General features: G+C 46.5%; 1 protein-coding gene across 5 annotated transcripts in view; it reads left to right on the top strand.

Moving 5' to 3' along the window:
- Positions 1-17,482, top strand: part of STAT3 (signal transducer and activator of transcription 3) — a 408,239-nt gene that overhangs the window by 228,593 nt on the left and 162,164 nt on the right. For all 5 annotated transcript variants that reach the window (XM_069237699.1, XM_069237698.1, XM_069237700.1 and 2 more), the window contains exons 9-10: positions 4,478-4,636; positions 17,209-17,301. In XM_069237699.1, the coding sequence (XP_069093800.1) occupies positions 4,478-4,636; positions 17,209-17,301 (252 nt within the window). The remainder of the gene's footprint in view (positions 1-4,477; positions 4,637-17,208; positions 17,302-17,482) is intronic.

The following is a 17,482-nucleotide window of genomic DNA, read 5'->3' as shown; positions in this document are numbered from 1 at the left end:
TCTTGGATGTGGTCTCGGACGCCCAGGCTGCCGCGACCCAGATTATCCAGTCTGGGCTGGACACGACCGACTCGGTGGCCAGGGCGATGGGCACGGCTGTGGTGGCAAGAAGACAGGCCTGGCTCCGAAGCTCAGGGTTTTCTGCGGATGTGCAGTCGACCCTGCTGGACCTCCCGTTTGATGGGGACAGACTGTTTGGAGCCAAGGCAGATTCGGCCTTGGAACGATTTAAGGAGAGCAGAGCCACAGCCAAATCGTTAGGACTGCAAGCTCCTTCTTCCTCTGCCTCTTCTAGATTTTTCAGGAGGTTTCGGGGATTTGGGCGTGGCTCTTCTTCCTCTTCCTTTCGGGGGAGGTTCCAGCAACCCGCCTCTTCCCTCCCCTATAGGTCATTTAGAGGGAGGGGGAGGGGTGGGGCCCGTACCAGAGGAGCCTCTCAACAGCACTCTGCCTCTTCCTCGTCCTCTGGAGGGGTGCAGCAGGGGAAGCAGCCTTAGGCTTCCACCGTTTCCCACTCACTCCTCTCCTGTAGGGGGAAGATTACAGCATTTTCTCCACAAGTGGAAGTCTATCACCACGGACACTTGGGTTCTCGGCATTGTGGGGAAAGGCTACGCCCTTCCCTTTCGGGAGTTCCCGCCCCTCATCCCGCCCCGCCCATCTTATTGTTCAGAAGAACACCTCCTGTTGCTAGAACAGGAGGTTCAAGTCCTCCTTTCAAAGGGCGCGGTAGAGTTGGTCCCAGAGCAGGAAAAGGGTCGAGGTTGTTACTCAAGATACTTCCTGATTCCCAAAAAGGATGGTCAGTTGAGACCAATCCTGGATCTGAGGATCTTGAATTGGTTCCTCAAACAGGAAAAGTTCAAGATGCTGACCCTAGCACAGGTGCTTTTGGCGTTGAACAAGGAAGATTGGATGGTGTCTGTCGACTTGCAGGATGCTTACTTTCATATCCCGATACTCAAGTCGCACAGGAAGTATCTCTTTTTGTGGTAGGGTCGCAGCACTATCAGTTTGCGGTCCTCCCGTTTGGTCTTACTTCAGCACCTCGAGTCTTCACAAAGGTGATGTCAGTGGTTGCGGCGGAGCTCAGAAGGAAGGGGATAGCAGTATTCCCTTACTTGGACGACTGGTTGATCAAAGCCAAGTCCCCGGAGCTTGTGTCGCATCATCTGCAGTCGACAACCCAGTTGTTGTTCGACCTGGGCTTTTCGGTGAACTTGCCCAAATCTCACCTGGAGCCCTCTCAGCGCCTCCTGTTCATAGGGGCAGTACTGGATACAACATTGAGTCGAGCCTTTCCTCCGCCTCAGCGGATTCAAGATATTCAGGAATTGGTTCCAATGTTTCGAAATGGAGCGGTAGTTCCAGTCCTCAAGGTCCTTCGTCTGCTCGGTCTGTTCGCCTCCTGCATTCTGTTGGTCACGCATGCTCGCTGGCACATGAGGGCTCTTCAGTGGTGCCTCCGAAGGCAGTGGTCTCAACACAAGGGAGATTTAGAAGGTACTGTCAAGATCTCCAGAGATGCTGCTGTGGAATTGAAGTGGTGGATTGCGGGCAACAATCTTTCACAGGGAAAGCCGTTCGCGCAGTCGCCACCAGTGGCCACGGTCATAACGGATGCTTCCACCCTAGGATGGGGAGCTCATCTGGGGGATCTGGAGATCAAAGGGCTTTGGTCTCCAGAGGAACAGGTGTTTCATATCAATCTGTTGGAGTTACGGGCTGTACGTCTGGCTCTCAAGGCCTTCCTCCCATCCCTTCGTGGTCAGTCGGTACAGGTCCTGACGGACAATACTACCACGATGTGGTACATAAACAAACAGGGAGGAGTAGGGTCGTACCTTCTCTGCAGAGAAGCTCTTCGGCTATGGTCCTGGGCAAAGGACCATCAGATTTGCTTGGTGGCAAATCATCTGGCCGGGGTCTTGAATGTACGTGCGGACAGTCTCAGTCGCCAATTCTCGGCAGACCACGAGTGGCGTCTCCATCCAGATCAAGTCTGTTTAATCTTCCAGATGTGGGGGTTTCCTCGGATAGATCTGTTTGCCACTCGGGAGAACGCGCATTGCCCGTTATTCTGCAGCCTCCAGTATCCGATGCAGGGAGCGTTGGGGGACGCGTTTCAGATAACCTGGTGCGACCAGTTGCTTTACGCGTTTCCCCCCATACCCTTGATTCCTCGAGTGTTGAGGAAAATTCGCCAGGACCGGGCCCAAGTCATCTTAATAGCTCCGGATTGGCCAAGGAGGGTATGGTACTCCGACCTTCTCCAACTCTCACTGTGCCCTCCGCTCCGTCTCCCTCTCAGGGCAGACCTCCTCTCGCAGTCGCAGGGGCAGGTTTTACACCCCAACCTCCAGAGTCTGCACCTACATGCTTGGAGATTGAACGGGGCAACCTGAGTTCCTTCTCTCTCCCGCCTGATGTAGTGGATGTTATCTTAGCGGCCAGGCGACACTCCACTAAATCTATCTACGCTAATAGGTGGTCTAAATTTGTTATGTGGTGTGGAGAGAGACAGATTGATCCCTTACATGCTCATCTGTCACATGTGTTGTCTTTTGCACTGTCTCTAGCGCAGAAAGGTTGTGCAGTGGCTACCATTAAGGGTTATTTGTCGGCCTTGTCAGCCTTCATTTGTCTTCCAGACCAACCATCGTTATTTAAATCCCCTATTGTTCTCAGATTCTTGAAAGGTCTTCTGAATCAATATCCTCCAAAACCATTCGTTATGCCTCAATGGGATTTGTCCTTGGTCCTGACTTTCCTTATGGGGTCCCCTTTTGAGCCTATGCATTCTTGCCCCTTAAGGTATTTGGTTATTAAAACAGTATTCCTGGTAGCTATAACATCTGCAAGGAGAGTGAGTGAGTTGCAGGCCTTATCGGTTAAACCCCCTTATATAACGTTTTATGGGGATAGGGTGGTGTTGAGGACCAAGGCTGCTTTCCTTCCGAAGGTTGTTTCACCCTTCCATTTGGCTCAGACAATCACTTTGTCCACGTTTTATCCTCCGCCTCATCCTTCAAAGGAGGAAGAAAGACTACATCGCCTGGACCCAAAAAGGGCGTTGAGCTTCTATATCGACAGAATGAAGGATATCAGGCTGGAGGATCAGCTGTTTGTCGGATACGTGGGCAAGAGGAGAGGAAAGGCAGTCCACAAGAGAACACTCTCCAGGTGGGTTGTTCTTTGCATTAAAATCTGTTACTCTTTGGCAAAGAAGGATCCGCCTGAGGGCATTAGAGCTCACTCCACCAGAGCTAAGTCGGCCTCTTCGGCCTTGGCCAGGGGTGTTCCTGTGGTCGACATCTGCAAGGCCGCAACTTGGTCGTCCCTTCACACTTTTGTGAAACATTACTGTTTGGACTCTGAGGTCAGAAGGGACGGTCATTTTGCACGGTCAGTGCTGCAGGATTTCTTGGTTTGACCATTTAGGCACCCACCGCCGGGCGTGGTACTGCTTTGGGACTCTATTCATCAGGTGAGGAATCCACAGGTAGTTGTATCCATCAGAAGAACGAGTTACTTACCTTCGGTAACGACTTTTCTGGTGGATACATTAGCTACCTGTGGATTCCTCACGGTCCCACCCGCCTCCCCGTTGCCTTTTTGGTCTCTCCAAGCAATCCTTGAGTGTGCTCCTTTTGGTCTTCAAAGTTGCAATACATTTTGCATATATGATATTTGTATATATGTGTATATTTATATATAAATCTATATATATTGTGTATATACATGATTCGTATGTATAAATATATTTGTTTAAAAAAAAAAAAAAAAAAAAGGTTATATTAAATCTACAGCTATTTTATTGCAATGTTGTGTGATTTACAATATTAAGAGATGTTGCTTTGCTCTTTCATTACATTGGGTTATTATTATTCTCATGCACGTAAAAAATGTTGGTACTGTCATCGGCACGTCGGCGAGGACCTCTTATTGCCTGTATGACGTCAGACGGCGTCGCGTGGGCTAGAGTGACGTCCTCGTCGACGTGCAGAGACTAGTAAGAAGATTTCCGTCGAATGCTGGCGCCATGGGAGTATTCATCAGGTGAGGAATCCACAGGTAGCTAATGTATCCACCAGAAAAGTCATTACCGAAGGTAAGTAACTCGTTCATCAAGGCTACTGCACAATTTTCACAATAGCCACATTTCTCATTGTATGCAGTAGTGAGCAAAATAGGATTTTGAATGTATTTCTTGGCAAAACTTGTGTGTGTGCATAAAACATAAAAGGTTAGACTCTAGGATATCTTTCAAGGCTTATTCACAGTTTGGCCCATAGTGTGCATAATGTAGCATATCTCAAAAGCAACAATTTTTGCAAGCTATGGACTGCATCACTTCTTTTGTTCCAATCCATCTAGAAAAGCCTGTATGTAATACATCCTGAATGATTGTGAGTACAGGTTTTTGCAGTTTGTATTTTGCATTGACTTTTTTTTAAATAACTTTAATTGTTTATAGGATAACCTCTTTGGCTGAGTCTCAGCTTCAAACCCGCCAGCAGATCAAGAAATTGGAAGAACTACAGCAGAAAGTTTCCTATAAGGGAGATCCCATTATCCAGCACCGACCCATCCTAGAGGAACGTATTGTTGAACTGTTTAGGAACTTAATGAAGAGGTATGTGTCCCCTCTGAAGAAATAAATGGAGCATCTGCTTTTATGATTAATATGTTACAGACTCAAGTGAGCGCAGGTGTAAGAAAGAGGAGTTGTAAACTTTACTGTTCAGATTTTGTTATTCACAGTATTGCTGTACGATGAAGTGAGTGAGCCAAACCTTTGATTAATCTACTATCCACTCTGTGGTTGTTCTGAAATTCTATTACCCTGGGTGTGCTTATGTGCAGACAGCCAGGGTGCTTAAGTAGCAGACTTGCATTGTATGAAGTTACAGCACAGAGGCTTCCACTCTCAGATTTTCTACGGCACGTTGAGTGTAAGGGAGTCTCACTGAGCTCTGCTCAGTTTACCTTTTTCCTACAGGAAATTTTCTAGATATTGTGTTTCTACATCGTCAGCTGTACTTCTTCAACATGTCTACATCAAAGAATGGTTTATTTCGACCTTGCAGCACCTGTGGTAAGCTAATGCTTCACTGTGAGGACCCTCACAAGGACTGCATTTACTGTCTTCACCTAGAGCATAAGGTGAAGGACTGTAAGATTTGTAGAACCTTTCCCAGCAAGACCCTGAGAGACAGAGAAGCCAGGCTCCTTCTTTGGCTTCAGAAACGTAAGTCCAGAGAATCTCTCTCTGATGAGGAGGACAGTGACACCTCAGTGTCCTCAGGAAAAAGGAAGAGATCTTCTAAAGGAAGTAAAGCAGCCAAAAAAACTGCACTCTCCCAGGGAAAAAACTGATGAACTTCCCTCAACTTCAGGGGAACATAGTGGCACAGTTCTCTGTGAGCCGTCCTCTCCAGCTGCCACTTTGAAAAAAATTAAGAGGCCATATAGCTCTTTGCCACTGTCGACATCAAAAATCTCGATATCGCCGACGAGCGCGTCGCCAACGGCAGGTTTCGCATCATCTACGACGACAGCGACATTCACAGCTCCATCGTCGCCCATGATCATAACTTCGTCACCGTTGTCATCAACAACAATAACTTTGGTGAGCTTGAAATATAGCTCTTCATCTACCCAAGCAATAAAGATTACAAAGAAATCAGCGTCTGCGACGGAGCAAAAAATTAAAATCTGTATCGTTGACGCGCACACAGACTGCATCAGCGTCGATGGGTAAGCCACATAGAACCCCGTCGATGACGGTTCCATTGACGTCCCCTCCGACGACATGAAAACCTGCTTCGCCATTGACGACCGCAACGTCGACGCCCACACCATCGACGACCACACCGTCAACGGACTATCTGTCGACGGCTCAGTTTTCTTCATACACGGCTATGGATTCTGGAGGATCTTCCTTTTTGCCTTTGAGGATTTTGGCAATACGACGTAAGTCCAGGCAACAGACAATATTGCCTTCCCATACCTCGCCTAGGGCCAGATGTAGCAAAATGCAAAATTGCGACTTGCAATTTGCGAGTCCATCCGACTCGCAAATTGCAAGTCGCAATTTGCTATGCAGTACGGTGTCTCAGACACCGACTGCGACTTGCAATGGGGTCGCAATGACCCACCTCATCAATATTCATGAGGTGGGTCGCAAATTGCGGCCCCATTGCGAGTGTAGGCACTCGCAAACATGGAGGCCTGCTGTAGTCAGCAGACCTCCGTGTTCGTGACTGCTTTAAATAAAGCATTATTTTTTTTTTTTTAAGTGTAGCCGTTTTCCTTAAAGGAAAACGAGCTGCACTTAAAAAAAAAAAACGAAACCTTTAGTTTCGGTATTTTTTCAGGGCAGGGAGTGGTCCCTTGGAAAAGACCGCGGAGGCCATTCAGGCTTTCCCGCTGGGCTGGCGGGCGACCGCCAGGAGGCCGCCCGCCAGCCCAGCGGGAAACCCCAACGCACGAGGAAGCCGGCTCCGAATGGAGCCGGCGGAATGGGTATGTGCGACGGGTGCAGTTTGCACCCGTCGCGTATTTCAGTGTCTGCATTGCAGACACTGAAATACACAGTGGGGCCCTCTTACGGGGGCCCCTGCAGTGCCCATGCCATTGGCATGGGCACTGCAGGGGCCCCCAGGGGCCCCGCGGCACCCCCTACCGCCATCCTGTTCCTGGCGGGAGACCCGCCAGGAACAGGATGGCGGTAGGGGGTGTCAGAATCCCCATGGCGGCGGAGCGCGCTCCGCCGCCATGGAGGATTCCCCCGAGTAGCGGAAAGTCGGCGGGAGACCGCCGACTTTCCGCTTCTGACCGCGGCTGAACCGCCGCGGTCAGAATGCTCGTGGGAGCACCGCCAGCCTGTTGGCGGTGCTCCCGTGGTCGGTGGCCCTGGCGGCCACCGGCCGCCAGGGTCAGAATGACCCCCAAAATGCCAAGTGGTAGACTAAGAAGAAGAGGTAGAGAGTGAACAGGTATATGTGCAACACTCAATGCGAGAGCAGCGGCACCCAGGCACTCAAGAGCTACAGCAAGAGCCAACAGTCCAGATGCCAATATCATTAATTTCCAATCTACAACATATGATGCAGGATTATTATTCTAGATTCCCGCCACTGGGATCAACTACTCCTTTGCAGCATCTGCCAATGCCGTTGAGTCCTCCCAACCAACCCTCAGACTCTCAAGGACCTATACCAATTCCATCGTCAGATGGAAAGAGGAGCAAAGAGGTTCCACCTGCCCATCATGTCTAAACAATTGGGTTGTTTCCTCTACGACTTTGAGGACACCAGGAAATCGGTTTGTGCTATACCGATTGTGGACTTTATCTGGGAGGAGGGCCTAAAGGTCATGCAGACCTCATCTTCTGTTCCAGCGGTGCTTCCTGGGCTGGACACAAAATACAAAGCACCAGAGAATTCACCAGCCTGTTTAATTGGTCAGCCTAAGCCGGACTCAGTGATATCTCAGGCAGCCCAGAGTAGATCCATGAATCCGTCCTCCCCGCTTACTGCGCCCCCAGATAGAGAAGGAAGGCGCTTGGATTTGATTGGAAAAAAGCTCTCAACAATGGCGGCCATCACAGTCAGAGCAGCTAACTCCTTGGCAATCTTAGGAAGATACGACCATCAAATGTGGTCGGACATCTCCCAATTCATCGAACTCCTTCCTGGAGATGCTATGGTGTTAACTCCTTTGTTAAAGAAATGCAGTTTTGGGCACACCGGCAAGGGATCTAGTCGATCACCAATCAACTGACAGTCTCTGAATGTCAGACCTGATAGCCTGCACCTTCGTTATGTTGCCAGTTTCGAATGGCGTCTTCCACTAGAGTGAGTCCTGGATATCTGAGCCCACTATACAGGGAGTGCAGAATTATTAGGCAAGTTGTATTTTTGAGGATTAATTTTATTATTGAACAACAACCATGTTCTCAATGAACCCAAAAAACTCATTAATATCAAAGCTGAATATTTTTGGAAGTAGTTTTTAGTTTGTTTTTAGTTTTAGCTATGTTAGGGGGATATCTGTGTGTGCAGGTGACTATTACTGTGCATAATTATTAGGCAACTTAACAAAAAACAAATATATACCCATTTCAATTATTTATTATTACCAGTGAAACCAATATAACATCTCAACATTCACAAATATACATTTCTGACATTCAAAAACAAAACAAAAACAAATCAGTGACCAATATAGCCACCTTTCTTTGCAAGGACACTCAAAAGCCTGTCATCCATGGATTCTGTCAGTGTTTTGATCTGTTCACCATCAACATTGCGTGCAGCAGCAACCACAGCCTCCCAGATACTGTTCAGAGAGGTGTACTGTTTTCCCTCCTTGTAAATCTCACATTTGATGATGGACCACAGGTTCTCAATGGGGTTCAGATCAGGTGAACAAGGAGGCCATGTCATTAGATTTCCTTCTTTTATACCCTTTCTTGCCAGCCACGCTGTGGAGTACTTGGACGCGTGTGATGGAGCATTGTCCTGCATGAAAATCATGTTTTTCTTGAAGGATGCAGACTTCTTCCTGTACCACTGCTTGAAGAAGGTGTCTTCCAGGAACTGGCAGTAGGACTGGGAGTTGAGCTTGACTCCATCCTCAACCCGAAAAGGCCCCACAAGCTCATCTTTGATGATATTAGCCCAAACCAGTACTCCACCTCCACCTTGCTGGCGTCTGAGTCGGACTGGAGCTCTCTGCCCTTTACCAATCCAGCCACGGGCCCATCCATCTGGCTCATCAAGACTCACTCTCATTTCAGCAGTCCATAAAACCTTAGAAAATTCAGTCTTGAGATATTTCTTGGCCCAGTCTTGACGTTTCAGCTTGTGTGTCTTGTTCAGTGGTGGTCGTCTTTCAGCCTTTCTTACCTTGGCCATGTCTCTGAGTATTGCACACCTTGTGCTTTTGGGCACTCCAGTGATGTTGCAGCTCTGAAATATGGCCAAACTGGTGGCAAGTGGCATCGTGGCAGCTGCACGCTTGACTTTTCTCAGTACATGGGCAGTTATTTTGCGCCTTGGTTTTTCTACACGCTTCTTGCGACCCTGTTGACTATTTTGAATGAAACGCTTGATTGTTCAATGATCACGCTTCAGAAGCTTTGCAATTTTAAGAGTGCTGCATCCCTCTGCAAGATATCTCACTATTTTTGACTTTTCTGAGCCTGTCAAGTCCTTCTTTTGACCCATTTTGCCAAAGGAAAGGAAGTTGCCTAATAATTATGCACACCTGATATAGGGTGTTGATGTCATTAGACCACACCCCTTCTCATTACAGAGATGCACATCACCTAATATGCTTAATTGGTAGTAGGCTTTCGAGCCTATACAGCTTGGAGTAAGACAACATGCATAAAGAGGATGATGTGGTCAAAATACTCATTTGCCTAATAATTCTGCACTCCCTGTATACGTTGAGGGGAGACTTTGGGAGGGGGGGGGGATGCTTTTCAATTGTGGTGGACATTTTCCCTTCACTATGCGTTTCTGCCCCCATGCACTTAAGTCCTGGAGTTCTGAGGAAAACCTTCCAAGATTGGGCCCATGGCATTTTTAAAACCACAGATTGGCCAAGGAGAGTGTGTTACGCAGACTTACTGCCCATCTCGCTGTTACTCCCACTTTGACTGCCTCTCAAGATGGATTTTTTTTCTCTCAGTCAGGTGGTTTTGCACCCCATTTTCAAATTCTTCACCATCATGCCTAGAAATTGAGCTTAGACATTTAAGTTCCTTTCAACTGCTTTCTGAGAAGGTGAATGTTATCTTGTCTGCTTCCTGTCTTTTCACTAAATCTGTATACTCTGTGAGATGGTGTACTTTTGTTTTGGGGAGTGCCACCAAGTGTTGATCCCTTTTGGGGCCAGTTCGCACAGGTCCCTAAGTTTGCACCCTTTCTAGCCAGAGAGGGTGTGTGCTGGATACTGTCAAGTGTTGTTTGGAGGTATTGTTAGCAAGCCTCTGTTTCCCAGATTTCCATATCAGGCTTCATTGTTTAAAACCCCACTTTCAATGGGACACCATAAGGGACTGAGTAACCTGTATCCCTTGCCATCTTTTGTCATGCCCTAATAATCCCGGGCCCCTGACATACCTTTGTGGAAAAAATTGTTGTTGAGAGATTTTCATTTTTGATTTGTGTTTTTGGAACATCAGAGAATTACTTCTCTTCACCTATCAGTTTCAATCTTTTGTGAACTTCCTCTCAGCGTATTTCTGAAGCACCTCAAACTCTATTCTGCCCAGCCACAGTTGATGTTAGCTTTTCTTTCAGATTAGTTTGACATATGGCACATTTTTCTTTGTGAAGGAGTCCTCAGATTTTGTATTTAGCAACACTCTGTCAGGAGAAAAAGATCCTCTGCTACTACCTGCCTAGCTCGTGTTTACAAATTTGAATCAACTAAAAACCTGAAACAAAAACAATATTAAAATGAATTACACAAAGAAGGCTAAAACGCATCTTTATAGAGCCACTATTTTGGAAAATGGCAGAATGGTTGCTCTGAGGAGTTATTTTCTTTCTCTATAGGACTATTTGACCCCCCCAAAACCTATGTTTTGACACCATAATGAAGTATACAGGTTTTATGGTTCCTGAAATATTACATCATCGCTGCAACACAGCCACCATTTTTAAAAATAGCGTCCAGAAAAAATCGGCCAGGATTAGCAATGGCTACCCAAGCTAAATTACTTCTCTAATGATACAAAAACACAAATCAGAAGTCAAAATCTCTGGGCAAATTTTTTTTTACAGAGGTAAATCAAGGGACCAGGACTACAATGACTATCATTGTTCTTACCTTTATGACGGGGTCTTAATTTTAGCACTTTCATTGTTGCCAGTTGTAATTGTTGAACATAAAAATGATCTCTTTGGTTGGAGGTAATTGAGCAAGACGAGTCAGTGAGCTACAGGTAATGATTGCCGGTCTGCCCTGTTGGTCCTTTTAGACATGCTGGTATTGTGAACTAGAGCTATTTTCCAATGTGGTCACTCCCTTTCACCTTAGTTGGTTCATCTTCCCTCCATCATTTTTATATCCCATCCCATGGGCGAGGAGGTGTGACTTCATTGCCTGGATCCCAGGAGTGTTGTTGTTTTTTTGACACCATAAGACTTAAGAGTGGATGATCAGCTCTTTATTGGTTATTGTGGTACTAGGAAGGTCAAATCGGTCCAGAATCTGACTGTCTTACTGGTTCATCATTTGCTTCAAAATGTGCTAAGCCTTTGCAAATAAGGAACTGTGTGAGGGAATCATGGCCCTTTCGACCAGGGCCTTGTCTTCGTCTTCTGCTCTCCAGAGTAGTGTTCTGCAAGACGGTGACATGGGCGTCTATTTCTTTGCCAGATACTATTACTTGGACTCCAAGGTGCTTAGGGACAGCCTCTTTGTGAGATATGTGCAGCAAGATTACCTCATCTAACATTCCATCAGCTCGTCTCCTCTGAGCGTTGCTTGGGAACCTATTCATTTGGTACAGAATCTTTAGCGTGAAGTATTCATCAAAAGAAAAAATCTATCCTGCCTCCCCTTTGTTGGATGGTTACCCAGGGAATGTTAATAAGGTGCCAAATAGTGATTGCACTGAACTTTATTGAGCTGCTATCTCTCTAAATGTTTTCTCAAAGGCACAAAAAAGACATAGAACCTGACATGGATACGGCGGTGTCAGCGCAGTATGGACTCAATGATGTTGATGGATGTCACTTTTGGAGCTAGCTTACCAGTTATGAAAGCTTTGAAGCTTTCAGATCCAGTCTGACACCCGGAATTATTCAACAAGTGAGGAATGAAGAATGTCCGAGGTACCCTGAAGTAAATGAAAGCATTATAAGTGTATTGGGTGGAATAATTCTCGCCTCCTTGTCCTTTATGGAATTGAAACTTTCCTTCACAATTGCTAGGAATTTTATATTTCCATGTTGGATTGAAGGCTTTGGATTATGCAAGTTTAAAGCTTACTGATCATCATAGTTGCAATGCTTGTCACTCGCTTTAAATAAATCTTTTTAAAAGAGTCCAAGGGCGAATCTGCTGCACTCAGAATGTTCTCTAACCTGGCCCCGATAGTGAAGGCTTTTGATGCCATAGTACCCCTTGCAAAGTATGCTTCAAACCATATTATTGCCTGCATCCCTCATGACCCAACACACACAGTATGCTATCATTGGGGAATAAAGTAGCCTTTTTTGTCTAGGGGACTGATATCCTCAGTCATTTGTTCACATGCCTTCAAACACCGCACCACACACAATTTTATGTTGTCTGCTAATGCCAGATAGGCTAGTGCACTACATTTCATTCATCTCAGAACTGTAAAGGTGATTCCAACTCTGGAGTGAAAATCCTGGCACATCTATCTAAAGCTCTCACGCCGGACACGCTTTTACATGATATCGGACATTGAAGCATAGCTAACGTATCGGTTATCTTTCCTCAACAAATACCCATTGTCTTGCCAAAATGTCAACAAATTCAAAACTACATTGACACTCCTTAGGTATGACTATTTTGGCTCTGGTGGGAGCAGCAGTCTGATTCGTGCAAGTTCTCTGCAAAGCAAGGGATGTTCCACTACCAGACCTCCTCCCAGGGGAACATGTCCCGCAGAAACCGCTGACCTACAGTCATTCATCATCTGGCATGCCAACCCTCTATCTGCCATTTCAGACAGAAAGTTAAGAATGTTGGCTACATTCACGCCCACTGTATTCTGACCTATGCCATACACCAGCATGTTCCTCTTTGTGAGGCCAAACCATAGCGTTTGATGGCAGACTTGGACCAGGCTCTCCTAATGAAAGAAACATTTTCTGATAGCCATAGGAGGCTCCATCTACTCAAGAAATAGTCGTGGTTGCCAACTGTAGAGAACCTTCCAGAATGAATGGGTACAGTCTGCCCGCACATCCCTCAGCCTATTCAGATGCTGGGGAAGAAGGAATGGAAATTCTGAAGAAAGTTCTAAAAGAAGTGGGAACCATACTGACAACTTCCAAACAAGCATCACAACGATTGGGTTCTCCCTCTGGCATCTGACTTGGGCCGTCAATTGTGTGATCATCGCAAACAGAGGAAAATCATAACCCTGAATCAAGATCCCATCTTGAAAGAAGTCGTCCATCACTTATGCCGGTGGTCCGGCCTCCAACTTAAAAATCATCAAAGTTGGAAGTCCGATTGAGATGCCATCAGGACTGTGTGGCATGGATCCCATCTGGATCCAGCATGCCGGATCCATCTTCCATGCAATGAAGTCCTTCGGATATTATGTGTGGCAATACACTATCTGGTTCTGTTTTCTGAGAAGATAGTTTGCTGTGACCGATATTCTGCACCCCTTAGCCCTAGGCAGCTGATATATCATACTGCCGATACATTGTACATTTTCCATAAGACTGAGCGTGATACCATCTCCTTGGATAGGCATTGCACAGCAAATAAGCCCGCCAACAGTTTGGGGCAGTTGATATGAAGAGTCTGCCCGTCTGTTGACCAGGAGCCGTCTGTGGTAATATCTCAACATCTCACTCGCCAACCCTGAACTGCTTGCTTCCTCAATAACTACATCCGGAGTAGAACCAAATATGGCTCGGCCGTTCCACATCTCCATGTGGTAGAGCCAACATTGAGTTACCGATCTAACTTTCTTCGTCATTGAGGTTTCCTCTGAAAATGCTGAACCCTTCCTCAAATGGGAGGCTTTAAGTGCTTGGAGGGTATTGTATTGAGGCCGCCTGAAGGCCCATTTCCCTAGCTGGCGTTCTCACTAAGACCCGACTGCTCTCTAGAATTTTCCTCAGTTCTTTCAGAATGAGTGCTATCTTTGGCACAGGCAAGCACAGGGTTTGTTGTGTTAAATCTAAGGCAGACCCCAGTAAGACAGTCCAAGGAGTCTGGACAAGGTGAGCTTCACTCATTGATAATGAAGCCCAACCATTGCAGTGGAGATGCTGCTAGCGCCTGCTCTTCCAGAAGCTGCTCTGGTTGCTGATTCATAAAACTGAATATTGTCCAGATAGTCAATAAGCCCGACACCTCTGAACTTCAAGTATTCCACCACCAACTTGATCACGTTCCTGAAGCACTAGGGTTTAGAAGAGAGTCTGAGCAGAAATGCTGAGAATTTAAGCATGATCTCTCTACATGAACTGGAGGAAGCACCTGTGAGGCATGAATATCTGGATTGTGATGTACACATCTTTCAGATCCATCCGAGCTAGACAACTGTTGGGTCGTAGGATGTCCCTGAGAAGCTGTATGCTCTCTTTTTCGATAAACTAACCATCCACTGAAGTCTTTTAGATTGATTACTGAACTATGCACGCCATACCTCTAGAAGACAAAGATGTTGCTTAAAAATCCCCTTGGAAGAAGCAAATAGGGAACAGTAGCGCCCTTCTGGGTCTTCATTCCTTAACTGGAGTTCCTTAAAACTGTGAGGAAACCCTGCAACATCTGAGGTCCCAAGCATCCTCCGTTATTTCCCTCTGCCTTGTGGAGAAACTGGCGTACCCTGCCTCCGACCTTTGCAAGGAAAGAAGAGGGAACTCCTAACCGAAGCCCCTCAAGGGGAGTTGTCACCTATGCAGAAATCACCTTTGGCACGGCGGCCACTGTCGCCTCTTGTCTGGAAGAAGCCTCCAAAGCACTTGTTGCTCTGTCACTTGGAGTTCCTTCTGCCCTGGTAGTTCGGAGAGGCTGGGGGGTACTTCCAGCCAGTAGAGTGGCCTCTACCGCTGTAGACTCTGCCAGAAAAACCTTTTGCCGGCGACCTTCTTCATAACCCGTTGAGCTTTCTCTAGGGACAAAAAGGTGGTGACGAATCTACTCAACTCCTTTACAAGAGGGTCATCCAAAAACTGCCAGTTGAGCTACCAGACCAGCTCCCATCATAGCTAGCTCACTATCATCTTGATAGGAACTCAGGGGGAATGATGATCCTGACGTTCATTTGCCTCCTCTGCCATGTTGAGTATTTTTTTACAAGGGGCTGAGCACGTGCAGTAAATTATCATGATGCGCCCGCAGGACCGACCAATTCCCTTGTTGTGGTGTTTAATGAACTTGGTTTTAAATGTGGCCATCTTGCTATCTATTTTTGGTGTGAGAGAATCCTTTCCCTAGAGAGAGGGCCTCTGACATTTGGCACAAATCCGATCTGTGGACTTAGTGGCTTTGTACTTTCTATTGCTGGCATACTGCACCACTTTAGCGATGGTGACCATTTAGAAGAACTGGGTTGATAAACAGTATACGGATCCAAAATCCTGGGGAGGTTCCTTAGTCCCCTGTCTTACATTGGAGGGGTTGGGTTCCACCCTGTGTTTCTTGCCCCCCGGCAGTCTACATGGTTGGCTGGGGCATGGTTCGTCACCAGATTTGTTGTCAGGATCCAGATCTCTGGTTCTTCCCGCCCTCTTCCTTCTCGATGTAGGTGGGATTCTCGGATTCTATGGGGCTACCCTCATGGTGACTCGGGCCTTCTTCTTTCGGGGCACTGACGTGCCTTTTGAGGAAGTGCCTTCAAAGTCTGTGAAAGGCATCCATGTGGGGTGGAGTCATCACGACTTAGTGGATAGACTTCTGGCTTCCCCCCATGTACCTTGGGGTTACCGCCTTCCCCTATAGGGGCTTACATGCCACCCTGATGCCAGACTAAGAATTTCCCTGCCCAGGAATTTAAGGGCCAAGGAAACGCCCTACGCAGGGATGATTCATTTTCATTGACAGACGCCTCATTCAGGAGTAAAGGGATTTTTCTCTCATCTACCTCCTGGAAAAAGGTTTTCCCTTCTGCCTGCTATGGAAGCTCAGGCCGTGATTGGCACTCAAAATTCTCAAAGGCTATTGCTGATCTTAAGGAGTTAGATACTGTTGCACAATGAGGTGTGTGATCTCTTGTGAATAATGCTCTTAGGTGTAGTGGGATTTGCACTTGTGAGATCTAGGTCTCCTGTAAAAAGGTAATTAGTGCAGAACTGACACACTGCAGACGGGAGACTTGCACCTGCTCTTGTCAACTTGTTTATGCTTACTATGGAGGCTGAGGTTAATGAGAGCATAGCACCCTCTAGCAGTGGGAGGAGCACACCCTTGTCACCGTGAATGCATCAGCACCCCAGCAGGATGTTCCAGTAACAGGCGGACAGTGGAAGCAGTATCCCTCCTTATGCTGTCTCAATCAAGCCAGAACTGGGTGTGGCCTATTCTAGCAGCGGTGACAGCGTGGTAGTATCTGGACACTTGCTGAGCAAAGTACATGGCGCCCCCAGCACCGATTGTCAGGGCATGGCCTACCGCCAATTCATAGAAAACAACTGGTTTCAACTTGCACAATAATTCTGCGATTAACCATTAAAGCTGTACATTAAAGCCGCATATAAATCTCAAGAAAGACACTCATCTGGATGCTGACCAGCAAAGAAAATGGAAGTACCTTTCTTGAGGGTCAGTTTTATATGGATGAGCTTGATGTTGTGGCCATTGATGTTTTGTTCAAAGACTCATGGGATTGGTAGTCCTTTATTGAAATGTTTTCTTTAGGCTGCTGAGTATTAAATTGAAGAAAGAAATGCATAATCCAAAACCTCTGATCCTGACGTAGAATTTGCTGGTAATTAGAGTAAGCACAGGAAAGATAGTTACCAAAGATTAGTAACCTTTACTTTTGCACCACAGAATATTGATTGCATTGCACATGATTTCTGGGGTACATGCGCTTTAATCTGGTGGGGGATGCTGCACTTAAGCATGGCATCCATGTACATTGGTATGTCAGTGGTGTCAGCGAGAGAAGTGTCACGATCGAATTAGAGGCAGGTGGGGTTATAGCGTATCTTTGAGTAGTTACTCCCTTACTCCCTTCTAGGGATGCACATGAAGATTCGTCATGTTGTAGTACATTCTTAATACAGTGGCTGATGCACCCCCACAGGGGGGGATAGACATGAAAACCAAGGGGGATGCTATTGATTTATCACATTTCTGGTTCTGTAATAATGCATTTCCCTTCGAATCGGGCTAAAGAACATATTTTTCGGTGCCTACCACATATATTTGTAGTGCAGTTTGCGCAATATCCTACTCAGATTTACTTACATCACTCCTTTACTTTGTTTCACATCACAAATACTTATTTTCCTTCCACAGTGCATTTGTAGTGGAGAGGCAACCCTGCATGCCGATGCATCCTGATCGCCCTCTGGTCATCAAAACTGGAGTACAATTCACTACAAAAGTCAGGTAGGTGATGGCTTTTTCCCTGTGAGGTTGAGGAAGTAAATACAAAATAGAGGCTCCCTAATGTGAGTGAGTAATCCCTTGAGCTGCAACAGTGTTACATGCTTTCAGCCACAAACATTTTGCAAACTGATTTGACACCCATTATTAGATAGGGAAAATGAACTGTACAATTCCTAAAAGA

The sequence above is a fragment of the Pleurodeles waltl genome, chromosome 6 (genome assembly GCF_031143425.1).
Source record: "Pleurodeles waltl isolate 20211129_DDA chromosome 6, aPleWal1.hap1.20221129, whole genome shotgun sequence".
Lineage (NCBI taxonomy): Eukaryota > Metazoa > Chordata > Amphibia > Caudata > Salamandridae > Pleurodeles > Pleurodeles waltl.
The sequence above is the reverse complement of the archived record's forward strand: the minus strand, read 5'-3'. Positions and strand labels throughout refer to the sequence as shown.